Source organism: Metopolophium dirhodum, chromosome 1, assembly GCF_019925205.1.
Source record: "Metopolophium dirhodum isolate CAU chromosome 1, ASM1992520v1, whole genome shotgun sequence".
Taxonomy (NCBI): Eukaryota; Metazoa; Arthropoda; class Insecta; order Hemiptera; family Aphididae; genus Metopolophium; species Metopolophium dirhodum.
Window position 1 is genome coordinate 58313821 of NC_083560.1, and position 17652 is coordinate 58331472.

Genomic DNA, 17652 nt, shown 5'->3' on the forward strand with positions numbered 1-17652 from the left:
CGGCGGGCGTGTCCGGTGTACGACACACTACTATAATACTATGTGTTCGACTATATAATAATATGCGCCGTCTGTCGACGTCCTCGTCGCTCGTGGCTCTCCTCCCGTATCTACCCTCGCCGTCACTCACCCCTATAGAGACGTTACGTCGAACGAGACGACGGTATTATAATTTTTATTTAAAAAAATAAGTATCTATACGCTGCCACGGGCTTTTCCACGAAATTATTTTAAGGTCCGTCGTGTTATTAATCGTCGCATCGCATATTCCAGGGTATTATCAATATATTACTATCATGTACCAATAGATATAGAATGATCCAGAGGCATCATTCGGTGTAGCCGCAGCCGAATAATAAAACTATACATAATATATTATAATAAAAGCTGGTCCATTTTTTCCCTCCACCGCTTCGAACACGCTTTTATCGTCGACGACACCTTGGTATCTAAGTTCTATAGCGCACGTCTACTACAGCCTTATTCGGTAATACTGCAGCAGGCAACGCGTCTACAGGTATAAAGAATATATACAAAAACATGATAATGTTTAGTTATACAGAAATAAGTAGAAGTATACATCTATACAATAATATGATTGACGGTTGCATGATGCATACTGCACCAAAATAATATTCTCATAATAATTAAATGTAGGTTAGACGAAAAAATTAAACTGTGTATACCGAACAATCGGGAAGAAGGTTTATAAAACAATAGAAGGTGTGTGAATACACATACAACCTGGCACCCCGCTGCAGCCATCATCGCCAAAAATAACGCGATTCTGCTCAATCATATAAATTATTATAGAATATAAAAATAATATAATATTATGTATATCAATTATTGGTTACAGTATATAGACACACCACAAGCCTATATGGCTATACGTGATATTATGTTATATGTCTACGTACATATAAAATATGAATGCAAATCTCAAGATACTAGCTATATCTATAAATATATATAATATATATTATATATGATACGATATTATAGGCGCCGACGCCCGATAGTCATAGAGTAATTTCCAGGAGAGGGCCAAAATTAAACTATAAGTTGCAAAACACATTTATAGCCTATATAATATATATAGGTACTGTTGGATGGTTTATCTTTAAATGGAATGAAGAAGAATGGGTGTATAACATAAACTTAGACTTCTAAACAAACTGTTAAGGGCTGCATTTAAGACATTATAATACTCCACTAGGACTATATTATTTTATTATTTATTTATTTATTGATCCTTAAATCCGGCATCTATGGCCATTAGCTGTTTGTACTTAGTAGGGTTGTATTGTGGTGGTGGTAGGGTTTGGAACGGTAAATTTTTACACGGGAGTGTTTGGCAGAATTTTTAAGTGGGCACCCGTAGGTATCTGCCATGCCCTGGTGGGGGATGGCGGCCCTTCTCTCCGGACATCGTGACTGCCCGAAGAAAAATGCCGCCCGTAGCCGAGATTGAACCGGCATCGGTCCGCTCAGCCACTCCGTCCCCCGATAGGACTATATTTGAGATAGGATTAGGTGATTTATTTAAATGTTTGTGTATTAACCCTTTCCAAATCTGTAAACAATTATTATTTATTTATTAACACATATTTTGACATTTTAACAAAGAAAAATTAACAAATTAAATATATAATATTGTATTATAATAAAGTTACGCTCTATATATATTATTCAAGGTACTAACGTGAACGGCCCGAGAATGATCGGCCCGATATCATTCTGGGGCCGTAGCAGGAACTCCTTCCAGAAGATACGTCGAGGAGACGACGGATTGAAGCGTTGGCAGAAAATTAGAGGCTAGTGTTTAGAAGGATGGTGGTCGGTGGAAAAGATACTCGGATAGAAGGAGGCTGCAGAGCGTGAAAGGCAGGCAAGAGGTAAATGTGGTGTAATTCTGTGGGCCAAAAGCCAGCTTTTCACGGTGGTTAGAGGCCAGTGGCGTGTATAGGGGGGAGGCCCCCTAGGCCAGAGCCCATAGTGAAATTGCAGGTTCAATTAAAGCATTGCATGTATATTTACACTGTTTACAGTTTTTCACCATGATTAAGTTAGCCGGTTGATAAAATCATTTTTGAGGAATCAACAAGGAAATGTTAGATTGTCAGGACTTGCTTTGATGACTTATTGACTTTGATGTTAAATTCATAGTAAGATAACATAAAAATATATAAATGACGCTGTCAATATTTTTAAAAAAAGAACCAAAAAATTAATTTGACATAATAATTATAAAATTGAATTGCGCAATTTGTATTTGTACTGTTTATGTTATAATTATAACCACCCAGCTCCCTTAGAAATGTATGATTATGGCTATGTTAATCATGCTATGATTGACTAGTGATAGATGATAAATTGGCCCACAGTGAAAATAATTCGTATATACGCCACTGTTAGAGGCCCCCACCTAAGTATAACATTTTAAGATGGTGAATAAACGTTACTGGACCTGGTGGCATGCTTTGCACAATACTGCAGTATTGTGAAATACAGTTCCCACCCGTTCCCTGTTAATCAAACAGAAAAAAAAAGTACCAAAAAAATAAAAATTGCCAATAAATTCAGTTTGTTTATCTTCAATGTTTTCACTATTACTTAGAATACCTAATATATCATGACTGACCCCGTCTTCGCTCAGAATCGTTTTTCGTATACAATGATATTATAACATTTAATTCAAATTTAACACTATCCACTACAGTTACCCACTAACCCACTTGTAATCTACTGCACAGCAGATGAGCAGAGTGACACCCACTTTCCTACCTTTTTAAATTAAATTTATATCTTAAAATAATTTACAATATCTTGAAGTTAACTAATTAGAATAATTAACTTTTTCACTAGGAATTCACCGAGACATGATTTATAAGGAGTCTCGTTGTTTTGATTAAATCAACTATTTAATGAGTTTGTAATAGAGTCTAAATATGAAATATAAAAATGGACATTCTGTAATAATCTTCATTCTTTAATAGATTTGACAATTTACTCTTCTAGATAGGTCAAGCTTAATGTCCAAATTATCAGTTGTTTTAGTGATCACTTAAAAAATATTTTTAAATCGTCTTCACTATTTTTTAGTTTTTTTTACTCAGTTGTCCAATGGGTGACCATCATGAATATGAGTATTTATATAAGAACAATTTCAACATTTTTATACTTATTTAACATTCCTATACTTGTTTTGAACTGTTTACAGACAATTTAAAATTTTAATTTTTTAATTTTTTTGCTTTAAATATCAATAAAATTTTATTTGTTGGGCTAAAAAGCGGTCAAAATGTAATACAAGGCTCCTACTATATTACTTAAATAGCAGTTGAAAAATATTAAAAATACATAGGCAAAATTTTTTTTATAAGCATTTAAAGTTTGATTATCGACAACTTTTATCAAATTTAAAATTTAAAAATTATTTTGTAATTAAAAATTATAAAATATACAACTTTTATAGCTAAGGATTGAAAACTTACAACAAAGTTCCACGTTAGTAGGTTATTCTGTAACCAAAATATCTCAAAAATATAAAAACACAGATTTTTTTATTGTTATTTTATGTTCAAATTTGGAGGTTATTACATAAAATAACCAAGAATAACGATATTAGTTATTTTGTTGTAATTTTATAATTTTGATTCAACTTACCGGCTACCGTATTAATAATAAGTAATAACAATATAAATATAATATAAAATATATCCACACTGAAGACAAGCCGTCACCGCTCAGAATCGTTTTTCGTATACAATGATATTATAGTATTATACTATCATTGAATTCAAATTTAATACCATCCATTATACATTGACCCACTATTGTAACCTACTGTACAGTAGAGTGACATCTACTTTTTTTTATTTAATCATAAAACTAGTTCTTAATAATATCATACATTAAGGGGTATGCATACCGACTGTTTCTAAGGAGTTCAATATAGGCAATTTTATATTTGTGCGCATGCCGGTCGTGTAAATGTGTGCGTAGTAAGTGATAACTAGTGTGAGTGACTATGTATAAAATAAATAGCGGAGCACACCCACACGTGCACGCACATAGATAATATAAGAATGGATAGGACATTGATATGATAATTGATAAATAATAATAAATATTTTAAATATTTTAAATATTTAACAAAGTTTAGAGTAATTTTCCAGGCAAAAGTGGCACAACAATCAAAATACAAACTGACAAATATCTAAATATAACTGACTATCATGTTATCATTATTATTTAATAAAATAGTTTTGCACATAACCTTAAAAAGCCCCAAATCGTCTTTCTCTCTTTACGTTCTCTCTTCCCCAAAAAAGCACACGGCCCCATATGGAACTGGTATAGGCATGTCCTATCCATTCTTTTATTATCTATGTGCACGCACATGTCAGTAACGCAGCATTTTACTATCACCAATTAGTAATTACAAATGTGAATTTTAGTGAAACATTGAAGCTTAGTTTCGTATTTCCAATAATATAGTTTACTGAGTGATATTACAGTATGAACACCTATTATACTAATTAAAGAGAAGAAGTTTATCTAAGTTTGTATAGGAAGTCAATTTTCGATATTTTATTTTCAATGTCCAATATTTAACTTTTGAAACTTGTGATATTTTTTTTCTTTTTTGAATTTGGATTATTGAGTTTAGTAATCAAAGTATTGAAAATTGACTTTTAAAATAACATAGATTAACTTCTCTTCTACAATATTAATAATAGGTGTATTTACTCTCAAACCGCTCAATAAACCAGATTATTGGAAATATAAAAATTAATTTTAAAAGAATTTTTCTATACTATTCAAACCTCTTAAGCATAATAATATTATGTTAGTTCTGAGACTAACTTAACGTAACCTAGTACCTACCCTTTTTATTCAATTTTTCTTTAGAGATTATTTATGGTTTTATGTTTATTTCATCTACGTTTTAAAATATTTCTATTATACGTATTATAAAGGAATATTTATTGTATATTATTTGCATATTTTGAGTTTTAAAATTTGAACCCTACATAATATGAAAGATACTGGAAATATGGTTACACGACAGTATAATTGTCTATCTATAACGCCGTAACATATTTTTATTATTTGTGTATCACTGTACAGTAGAGTGACATCTACATTTTTTTATTTCATCATAAAACTAGTTCTTAATAATATCATACATTAAGGGGTATGCACACCGACTGATTTTATATTTTTGAGATATTTTGGTTACAGAATAACTTACTAACGTGGAACTTTGTTGTAAGTTTTCAATCCTTAGCTATAAAAGTTGTACATTTTATAATTTTTTAACTACAAAATAATTTTTAAATTTTAAACATGAAAATTTTACTGAATGTTTATATTTTCATTTTCTATACACCATAAAATTTTGTAAATATGTTGACTCTTTTTGAGCTGTTTACGAACTTTGTCAGTTACTTTATTCACAATAATATCATCAAATATACTTAGTAATATCATAGACTGACTAACTGTCTTCGCTCAGAATCGTTTTTCTTATAGAATGATATTATATCATTGAATTCAAATTTAACACAATCCATTACAGTGACCCACTTGTAACCTACTGTACAGCAGAGGGACCACTTTTTTTTCTATGGATGTCAATAAATCTTTATTTGTTGGATAAAAAGGCTTGAAAATTTAATACGAGGCTCCTACTATATTGTTACAATGACATTTGAAAAACATTAAAAATCCATAGATAGTCAATTTTTTTTTTTTATAAGCATTTAAAGTTAAAATCTTGACAAAATACGGAAAAATTACGAAAATTAACATATTATTTTAAGTTGAGAATTCATAAAAATTTCTCTTTTTAAATCTAAGATTTGAAAATGTAAGTTGTATTTTATGTAATCTTATAAGTTTGTCTATCTTTATCAAAAAACAATGTCTTCGAGCTAATCAAATTAAATTTTTATGAGCGTTTCAAGTTTTTACAATATGGATTCACTCGATTTCTCATGTAGTGATTTTGTTATTTTGTTGTTATTCAAAAACGAATAACTATGTAGATACATAAAAATGTTACTGAATATTAATATTTTCATTATCTATACATCACATTTTGAAAATATTTTGCCTCTTTTTGAGCTGTTCACGGACATGGTCAGTCTTCAATGTTTTTAGTTTTTTTTTCTATAAATATTAATAACATTTTATTTGTTTGGTAAAATAGCGTGAAAATTGAATGCAAGGCTCCTGATATATTATTATAAAATTGAAGTAGAAGGCGAATTGCAGTTATTATTCTCTTTAAAATTATTTATAAACATAAAATATTATATACCCACTCAATTCCATCTGTAATTTTATTTGGTTCATTATATTCAATTTATATGTACCACTTACCTGGTTGTGGCTCAGATTGTATGATTTCTGTTATAAATGGTTTTCGAGTGTTTGTTTTTTTTTATACCCAAATAGTTCGACAATTCAAGTAATGCGGCTTATTAAAATGGTTTACAACAAAACTACCTGTTATAAAAGTTGTAGAGAAGAACTTTCTTAACAATCGTATGAAGCCCGATTTTAGATTCTGAGCGAAGCGATGAGTGTATTCATTTTACATCAATGATGTGTGTTTTTTTTATTTTTTTTTTTTGGCTGTCATCACCTTTTAGGACAGTAGAAATGCTTGGATTTTCTTCAACAGTAACTTTTCTGATAGGAAAGTGAATCTAGTTGGTACTTTGGGTAGTCAAAAGTAAACATTTCCCAGTAGTTTTCAAAAGCGACGTGAAAAACAAAAGAAAAATAAGGAAAAACGGGAATTTTTACGCAAAATTTGTTTTTCTAAAACAAATGTAGGTACATGAAATTTTGACTGAATGTTTATATTAGCATATTCTATACACCATAACATTTTCCAAATATTTTGACTTATTTTCAGTTTCCATTTTTTTTAGTTTTTTTTCTATAAATATCAATAAAATTTTATTTGTTGTTAAAAAAGCTTGAAAATTTAATAGAAGGCTCCTTCCTAGGTTATTGTTTCAATGGCAGATGAAAAAAATTAAAAATCCATAGTCACAATTTTTTTAAGCATTTAAAGTTCAAATATTGACAAAATACGTAAAAATGACGAACATTTGCAAATTATTTTGAGTTAGAAATTCATAAAAAATTTTCTTTTTAAATCTAAGATTTGAAAATGTAATACAAGATTCCTCACAAGTTTGTCTAACTGTATCAAAAAAAAAATGTCTACAAGAAAGTTAAATTAAATTTTTATGAGCGTTGAAATTCATATATTTACAACATTTGATATTCACTCGATTTCTCATGTAACAATTTTCTTATTTTGTTGTAATTGAAAAACAAATGACTGTAGATACTTGAAAATTTCACTGAATGTTTATATTAGCATTTTCTATACACGATAACATTTTGAAAATAACTTGACTCTTTTTGAGCTGTTTACGGACATTGTCAGTTTTCAATTTTTTTAGTTTTTTTTTTCTATAAATATTAATAAAATTTTATTTGTTTGGTGAGAAAGCGTGACATTTTAATGCAAGGCTCCTGATAAAATGTTACAATAGCAGTTGAAAAATATTAAAAATACATAGTCACAATTTTTTTTATAAGCATTTAATGTTCGAATTTTGACAAAATGTATCAAATTTTAAATTTAATAATTATTTTGTAGTTGGAAATTTATAAAATGTTCAACTTTTATAGCTAAGGATTGAAAATTTAAAACAAGGTTCCACGGAAATAGGTTAAATATAAATTACTTTATTCACAATAATATCATCAAATATACTTGGTAATATATCATGGGCTGACTGACCGTTTTCGCTCAGAATCGTTTTTCTTATTCAACGATATTATATCATTGAATTCAAATTTGACACCATCCATTACAGTGACCCCCTTGTCACCTTCTGTACAGCAGAACGACATCCACTTACCCAACTTTTTTTATATTTTATATAATTAGTTAAATAATTAATCAATAAAAAGTTAAAAAAAAATTAATTATTTACCATGCGATATTGGACAATTTGAATATAATATCAAAAATCGGATATATTACGTTTGTTAAAAAAATTCTCCTTCACAATTTTTATAATAGGTTATTTTCCTCTAAGCTGCTTCAATAAACCGTATTACTTGAAGAACAATAGTAAAGTTTTTATTTGTATAAAATTCGGATACGAACAAAATATGGCATAAAAACATGGTTTCGTAATTCAAGTACGAGTTAAAACCGCTTATTGAAGCGGTTTACAGTAAAAATACCTATTATGAAAGTTGTAGAAAAGAACATTTATAACAATCGTAAGAAGTCTGATTTTTATATTTTTGTTAATCAATTAAATAATTAATCGATAAAAAGTTTAAAAAAAATTGTTAATTTACTATGCGATATTGGACGATTGGAATACGATATCAAAAATCGGATTTCTTACGATTGTTAAAAAAGTTCTCCCTTACGATTTTTATAATAGGTATTCTTACTGTAAACCGCTTCATTAAACCGTATTACTACTATTACTTGAAGAACAGGAGTATAGTTTTTATTTGTATAGAATTCGGATACGAATACAAAATATAAAATCGAACCAAACTAAACAATATATTTTGTCACAAATATAATAATCATTTTCTATACTTATTATTACTTGATAATAATAATTATTTGGTTATTTATGAACTATGTACGGGCGCTCAGCCGCGATAAAAACCTGTTTTGACCATGGTGCGGTACTGCCGTTATCGCGCGCGGGGTGGTTGTATGAACACCTAGTATCGAACACTGCCACTGCTTACGGGCGCAGCACTTGACGAGCGTAGTTTTCTGCGGTTTTCTCGTATAACATACTTTGCGCGTACCAAGAATATGGGTTAGCGAGTGGTTTTATTGTGAAAACACCCATGGACAAAATTTTAGAGGAGGTTTTCATCTGGTTCCGTAAGAAGCCCGATTTTTGATATCTTTAAAACATCATGATTAATAATGCACTTTTTTTTAATTTTTCAAAAGTTATTTTTAGGACTTAGAAATTAAAATTACAAAAATCGGGCTTCTCACGGAACCAGATAAAAATCTCCTCTACAATTTTGTTCGTAGGTGTTTTTGTGATCAAACCACCCGGTAACCCATGTTATTGGAACGCGCAAACATGTTTTTAAAGGAATTTTTCGAGTGATTTTTTTCCGTGACACGGCCAGTTTATTGCCGTTATCACGTCGTACAGAATACGTAAATGCCCCATAGATAATATATTATCTATGAAATGCCCGCATGGCGGATTCGGCGGATTGGCGATGGTTCAGTCAGCCACTGCCCAGCCACTGCTAGTGGTTTAAATACTGCAAATTTTCGACCAAAAATTGGCGTCCAGTTTTTGAAGATAAACGTTCATTATTATAAACGAAAATTACCGATTTGATTTGTTTTGCGGTTGGCAGGTAAAAACTTAAATATATACTAGGTAAGTACCCACTTTTCAATTATTGTGGACACTAGACAAACAATAATACAATAAAAGTTATTTGCTTCTAAACAGTTCGTTATTATGTTTTTTTCATTTGCTTATAAAAATTGATTGGATAGTGCTATTAAAAAAAGAGCTCGCTGTTGCACAGATAAAGTTCTTCTTTACGTGTTGTGAAAATTTGGTAGTTCTACAACAAATATGGTCCAAGAAAAGTTGTTCCGCGTAAAACAGTTTTTGCTATGTTGTACATTTGTGAGACCGGAAACAACACTGTGACGTCCTCTTAACATCATGATTTGTTACCAATTAATTATAAACTACTTTTGAGTTAGCAAAACATTGTTGTAGAAAATAAATGTTCAATACATTTTCAAATAAATTATTCATCTATAGTCCATAGTAATAATATAATTGTGACTAACTGTATTAATATACATACTATTTGTATCTATGAATACCTCTTGTTATTCAATTTTATCTTGTAATTCAATATTTCAGTTGCCTAGTTTTTTTACATAGAATATTTTGCAATTTTTTCTAATTATTATATGAAACAGAAATGGCGAATAGGATTTGTTCAACGTCCCAATTTATGTAACAATTCAATAGAAAATTTCAGTCACGCGACTAATTGTATTTGTTAACACAGAAAAATTTTACAAAATATAAATGAAAAATGGATGAAAATAATATAGAAAAAAATTATTAAAAAAATCAACTTTTATTGATTGTTGGAAACATTTTACTTCATATTGTCTTTTTATATCTAGTTAATATGCACTAGCTGTTGCTTTCAAGGTATATAAATATATATAGACATGAAAGTCTTTTGGGTGCCACTGAAAATTTCTCGCATGCTACTTATTGCCATCCCTGATATAGCACAAACATATTATTTAATGTTTAATCTAATATTTATTATTTTTAGAATAATAATATTGAAATGCATCTGATCAATTAAAAGTTACACAGTCTGTGGATTAAAAACAAAAACAATAATAATAAGTAAGTATATTATTTAACACTTATTAAAATATAAATATTTTAACCATAACTTTGAATTGGTAAAAATTATAGGTACCTATTTTTAAATATCACCAATTAATACCATATCATAAAACAAAGTCTAATTGCTTACATCACACTAAAGCCAATATAAAAATAATATATAATATGAAATGACACCTGGCAAACAGTTCATGTGACTTCTTTATCAAGATAAGAGGATTAAGATTCAAAACATCTGTGTCAGTATAGTTCAATTTAAATTAATTAGACAACATTTTCTATACCTAATATCCATATTAATTTTTCATTTAAGAATCTTAACATTTTAGTTTTTGATATTTTTTTTAAAATGGTTCTGTCATATTTTGTTGTCTTATAAATTAAAACTTTTTTTTTTTATTAATTTATTACATTTATAATCCATACAAAAAAAAAAAAAAATATTATACACAAATAGGTTCACAAGAAACAAAGTATGTAAAAAGGTCTTTGCAAATTAAGAGCAGTTAAGCTATCTTGTGATAGAAGTATAGAACCCTTATCCAGTGTATGTTATATTTTATGATAAATGTTGAAAAGAAAAGAAAATTATACTATAGTCTATACTTTAATTTAATTAATATTTGACAATTTTTAAACATATTTTAAATTTTATAGTTTATGGTTTTTAGTGCATACAAATCCGAGTCCTAATAATAACTTAATAAAGTTTTCTTATTATATTTATATTATACAGTAGGTAATTTGTTAGGTATTCTTCAATTGAAAAGTGTTAAAATGCTTACAAGTTACAATTATAATTAAGTTGAAAACCTATAAAATATGTAAGTATATTTAAATATTTTACAAATTTAATTATCAAATTAAAATTTTAAATATCGCGTTAAATACCTAACATGAAAATAATTACCACTGCATTTCACAAGATGTAATTTTTACTCATTGGTTTTAAATTTAACTTACCTAATTTTAATAATATTTTCATTATTTTTTTAGAACTTGAAAATATGGCTACTTCTGATCTAGATTATCTACTGTTACAAGGGCAAACACTTTGTAAAGATACTGATACATTTAAGCCAGTAACAAAAATACATAAATCTTTACGTCAGCTATGCCAGAACGCTGATCATGCTCCGAAACAGTCAAATAGAGGGAATGGTGAACAATGCGCAAAAGAATTTCTAGCAAATCGTGGTATAGATCTTTCTGGCTATTCTAATGTGCTTAAAAAATTATGTACACTCAGTAAAAATGCTATCACACCGTGTGATTCTAAACCAGTGATGGACTATTCAAGTAGTGTAGAGTCCTTGATGGGGAGACACATTGAAGACTATATCAATAACTTAGAAGCAAATGATAACAAAGATTCTGATAATTATTTACAAGATCATCTAACGAGTTGGAAAAACATTAAAAAAGATATAGTTTACAACGAGTTTGCTTCAGATTCATATGATGTATCGTTTTGTCTTCAGAACTTATTAACTACCAAAAATACATATTTTACATTTGATCCCAGCCTAAATAGTCCCAATGAGTTGGATGGTAATTTTCTTTTTATTTGGGATGTTCAAGCGTACATAAATCAAAAAGAATGTGGTAACAATGAATTGATTGAATTTTTCTTGGAAACCATACACAAGAATAAAGCCACTAATGCACCAGTGAAACATATTTGGAATGTAGTTAAGTACATGTACAATATAATCCCACAACAATCACCTTATGGATCGTTTAATGAACGTTTTTCGGAAGAAAATCAAACAAACCTTGTTAAAAATGCAAAGAGCTATCTAGAAGATAAATACCAAGCCTTTCTTGTAAAAGAAACCAGGCATTTGAATATTGCTAATGACGGTAATTACATGGCAGCTATTATAAGCTCTTATGTATTTATAAACACAGGCAGACCGGCATCACAACTAAATGATTTTCACGTAGACGAACAATCAATTTGGCCATTGCTCTATTTCAGCTTAAGATGTGGAAGAATGGATGTTGCTACCTATTTTATTAAAAAATCTGGTTTAGCATTAGATGAATTACTAAGTGTTTTTGTTCACCTGAAAGAAGCCAATTTTACCGAACGTGTTTCTTCCAATATTAGCGTTACATTAAACAAATATTACAGAACTCTTCCAATGTGTGATAATGCATTCAGGAAAATAATATTCTCATTGTTGGGTGTTGTGGAAGCCAATATTGAAAAAAAAGCTATGTCTAAGACAATTGAAGACAAGCTGTGGATGTTATTAGTTGAACATTTTGCAAGCAAGTACATGGAAGATCCAAACGGGTTAGATTACTGTTCGTTACAAAGATATATTTTGGACAACGGTAAACATTACATGGACCAGCCTCATGTATACTTTGAGTTATTGTTTTTGATTGGGCAGTTTGAAAGTGCTATAGACTTCTTATATCACAGTATTAAGTTTTCCAATCATGCCGTGCATATAGCCATCGCTTTGAACGAAAAACATTTATTAGCCACCCCTGAATATTTACAAGCCCCGTTTTTATCTAATGAGAACGTTGATACTAAGTTTGTGCTTCTGAATTATACAAGATTGATTTTATTATTTTGCAATAAGTTTCAATCAACCCATCCTCGTTATGCAACATATTATTATTATTTCTTAAGAAATGTGAAAAGTCCAACTCTGACTGAAAACTTGTTTCACAAGTGCGTTGCAGATCTGGCAACGACTTTTGATGGGGACATGTGTTATTATATGTTTGGGTGTATGGCCGAAAATAAAAATTTTACAGTAAGTATTTTACACGATATTTTCGATTATTACACTGTTACAGCTATAATTGATAAAACACTAGAATTAACACTGGAAATAAATAAACTTGAAGTTGCCTTTAAGCTCTATAGCTTTACATCAAAATATAAGGCTGCATACGGTGTTTTGAATAGTATACTGAGTTTTGCTATTTACAATTATTATGATGTTTTTGATCAAGCTATGACTGATGACAAGTGTAAAATTGTAAATAAAAACTTTTATGACCGGGTTTACTCATATTTGGAGGAATATAACAATGATATATACCGTTACAAGATTTACCTTAAGGAAGAACCAAATATTAGTCCCAATTTGTCAACATTTCATGTCTTACGTAATATGTATTTATTTTTCTATTATTCTTCTAAGTACGAATTTCTTTTAGCCATTGAGAAGGCCAGTGATACAGGTCTAGTACCATTAACTAGTGAAGATGCAAAACGATGTTTAAATAATTGCACCAATTGTGATGAAATTATACAGAGAAACATAAATAATTTAATAAAGTTATTAGTTAGTGTGTTGTGTAAAGAACATTCTAAAATTTTAAAACATCAAAATACCTCCATAAAAGAAGATTTATTAATTGAAGAAGTGGACAATGATGTTTTTGATCAAAGCACAGAGGTTGGATGGACAATATGGAAACTTCAGAAAACCATTAGAGTTATATATTTATTCACTGCAAAATTACCGGTACATATTGCTCTTGATGCGGTTGAATATATTTCAAATAATGCATCAAACATGCAACTCGGCTGAGAACTAAAAAATCATTTAGATGATAAAATATGTATATTAACTTAATAATTGTTTTTTTAACAATATAATATTATTAACTAAAATATTTTTCATTCAGTTTAAATTTTTAAAATTATATATTATTTGTTATTTAATAAGGGTAGCAGTTTTATTAAAACTGTTTATTTTTGAGATTCTCACATTGTTTATAATACCATTTAATATTTATTGAAACCTTGTTAAAAAATTGTGTTTTTTTTTTAATATTATAGTAAACGATTTTTATTTTTATTTTTCTAATTATCATTTTGTAAATAATTTTTTATACCATGGTAAAAATGTTATAAGTTTAAAAGTTATCTAAGGTTAGACCAATTTTGAGCTGTTTGATTTGTTATGACTTTAATGACCTTGTAATAAACAATTTATCAAACTGTTTCGTAAATACCAGAGTTATGTTAATAATCTCCATGAACATGCCTTTGTCTCACAAACATAAATATGTATATTTTTTAAAAATTCTAAATATTGTACAAGGTACAACAATATCAGCTGTCAACAGATATAGATTTTATTTAACATATATTTATATACCTATATCTTTTGATTCCTTTAAATAATAGAATAGGAAAATTAAAATATATATTAAGAAATATTCATATAAAGAAAAAAAGTTAGTTATGAATATAATAATAATAATAAATATAGTAATATTTTAATAATATTATTACTTTTATTTATGCCAAATTATTTATTAATTTGTATAGGTAATTATAAAAAGTGGGTAAGTGGATGTTGCTTGGCTGTATAGTATGTTACAAGTGAGTCACTGTATAATGGATTGTATTACATTTTGTATTGAATTCAATGATATAATTCTGAACGGAGACGGTTAGTCAGTCTGGATGTTGTATATTGTTATTATTTATTATAGGCTGTAAGTTGAATTAATATTATAAATAATTACAACAAAATAACTAAAATCGTTATTTAAATTTTTATTTTTATTTGTTTCTATGGTGATGCTAAGAAAACTAAGTGTCTAAGTATAGTAGATAGAAGACTAGTATAGGTTACTATACATATTAGTATCGGTTTATGAAATTAATTATAAATCAACTAATAAATGAAATGCATACAGTTTTAGATTCTGAGCAGAACGAGGAAGCTAGTGGTTTTACAATAATATTTATTTATTTATTCATTCACCTTTTTTTTATCCTGTATACAACATTTTTACCAGAAGGAGTTCTTTGATTTCAACATAATATAGTATTTTATCTTTTAGCAAATTGAATCAAGATGGTACTTTAGAGAGTTCATTTTTCGATTTTCTTAATAGTTATTTAATGTATATTCTATGCTAAAAGTTTCATTTAGCCACAAATAATATTTTTAAATTACAATTTACAGCATCAGAGTGTTACTGCTGGGTGACTTCTCTCATCACGTCTCCACGTATTGTATATATATACAATTACAGATTGTATTATACAATCCAATAAATGTTTAAAAAAAAAATACAACAAAATAACAAAAAATTGTTATTCTTGGTATTAATATGTAATTTCGTCCAAATTTGAACTTATAATGTCTGTAAAAAAACTATGCTTATATATTTTTTAGATTGAACTATATTATGAGAATCATTGTTTTAAATTTTACATTTTGATCTATACAAGTTGAACATTTTATAAATTTTTAACTACAAATTAGTACAAAATCATTTTTAAATTTGATGCATTTTTATTGATACAATTTGTCAACAGATTCATAAAAAATTTTCTTTTTAAATCTAAGTTTGTAAAAAGTAATATAAGATTTCTCATAAGTTTTTCTACCTCTATCAAAAAAAAAAAAATGTCTAAAAGCAACTCAAATTAAATTTTTATGAGTGTTTGAAGTTCATATAATTACAATATTGGATATTCACTCCATTTCTCATGTAACGATTTTGTTATTTTATTGTAATTAAAAAACGAATAACTGTATATACATGAAAATTTTACTGAATGTTTATATTTTCATTGTCTCATACAATTTTGAAAATATTTTGACTCTTTTTGAATTGTTCACGGACATTGTCAGTTTTCAATTTTTTTAGTTTTTTTTTCTATAATTGTCAACACAATTTTATTTGTTGGGCCAAAAAGCGTGAAGATTTAATACAAGAATCCTACTATTTTGTTACAATAGCAGTTGAAAAATATTAAAAATACAAAGGCACATTTTTTTATAATCATTTAAGTTCGAATTTTGACGAAATTTATCAAATTAAGAATTAATTACAAATTTTTTAGTAGTTAAATATGTATAAAATGTTCAAATTTTAAAGCTAAGGTTTTAAAATTTAAAATAAAGTTCCACGTAAGTAATTAATTCTATTACCAAAAAATCTAAAAAATACATAAACACAGTTTATTTTTATAGTTATTTTAAGTTCTATTTGGACGAAATTACATATTAAAAAACAAAGAATAATTATTTTAGTTATTTTGTTGTAATTTTATAATATTAATTCAACTTATAAGCTACTGTATTAATAATCAGTAATAACAATATAAATATAATATAAAATATCCACACTGACAAATTGTCACCACTCACAATCGTTTTTCGTATACAATGATATTAGGTATACCACTGAGTTCAAATGTAATACCATTCATTATAAAATAGTGGGTCACTTATAACCTACTTTACAGCAGAGCGACATCCACTTACCCACATTTTTTTTTTGAAGATCAAATAATTGAAAACTTATTATAATTTGGTATATTATTTTCATTTAAAAGACTGTGAATAAAAATTATTCAACAGTACATTGTTCCCAATACAAAAATATTGTAAAAGAAGTTCTCAACTCTCAAGTACCAACAAATATAAATATTGTTTTCGGTCACTTGCGTTTTCAATGTATAAAAAAATATTGTCCTAATTATTGTCTCTATTATTAATATAGATAGATTTGAAGTATTTGCTTTAGTTACTGCAATAATTTTTATTCAAGTTAACCCTATTGGTATAATAATATTCGTGTTAAGAATATTTATATGAAAACATTTTTTTAGAATCTCAATGTGAACTCTATTGGTTCTATTATATTATGATGAAAACACTATACATGCCCAAGATAATTGTTTGATTATTGTTTTTAATTTACTTCATTCGCTTAATTTACATATGCCTATTTATTCAAATGTATATGCCGCCATGGTGTAGGTATATGTATTAATAACCTTATCGGTGACTCAGGTTAATAATATTGTGAACGGGTATTTAGCAAATTAATAATAATCAAAAATCGTCTATGCGCTTTATTAGGTACCTATCTAATGCCCGTTTAGATGCTTTTTTTTTTATTAATGTCTATAGAAAAAGATATATTGAATGCTTTGAAGTTTGAATATATTTTGGACATTAATAAAAACTCATCTCATAGACTTTATCTAAATTATTATTGTACACATAGGTAATTATATAAATATATAATTATAATATTCGATTTGTCATACTGTTACTGATTTATACCTATGTATTGATATATTTTACATTATCTTTGTAATCAACATAGAAATAGTTCCTAAATCCTAATTCTTATAAAATGTGGG

The 17652-nt window shown here is 27.9% G+C and overlaps 1 protein-coding gene across 3 annotated transcripts; it reads left to right on the forward strand.

The window, feature by feature from the left end:
* The first annotated feature begins 8849 nt into the window (after positions 1 to 8849).
* Positions 8850 to 14486, forward strand: LOC132936265 (nuclear pore complex protein Nup93-1-like). 3 transcript variants are annotated; one of them, XM_061002953.1, is made up of 4 exons: positions 8850 to 8962; positions 9035 to 9485; positions 10420 to 10496; positions 11496 to 14486. In XM_061002953.1, exon 4 carries the CDS (start codon positions 11507 to 11509, stop codon positions 14060 to 14062), a length of 2556 nt encoding a protein of 851 aa, XP_060858936.1. In that variant the 5' UTR covers positions 8850 to 8962; positions 9035 to 9485; positions 10420 to 10496; positions 11496 to 11506; the 3' UTR covers positions 14063 to 14486. The 3 variants fall into 3 exon arrangements, with proteins under 3 accessions (XP_060858936.1, XP_060858934.1, XP_060858937.1); XM_061002954.1 differs by having other exon boundaries at positions 8873 to 8962; positions 9122 to 9485; XM_061002951.1 differs by having other exon boundaries at positions 8850 to 9462.
* Positions 14487 to 17652: the final 3166 nt, after the last annotated feature.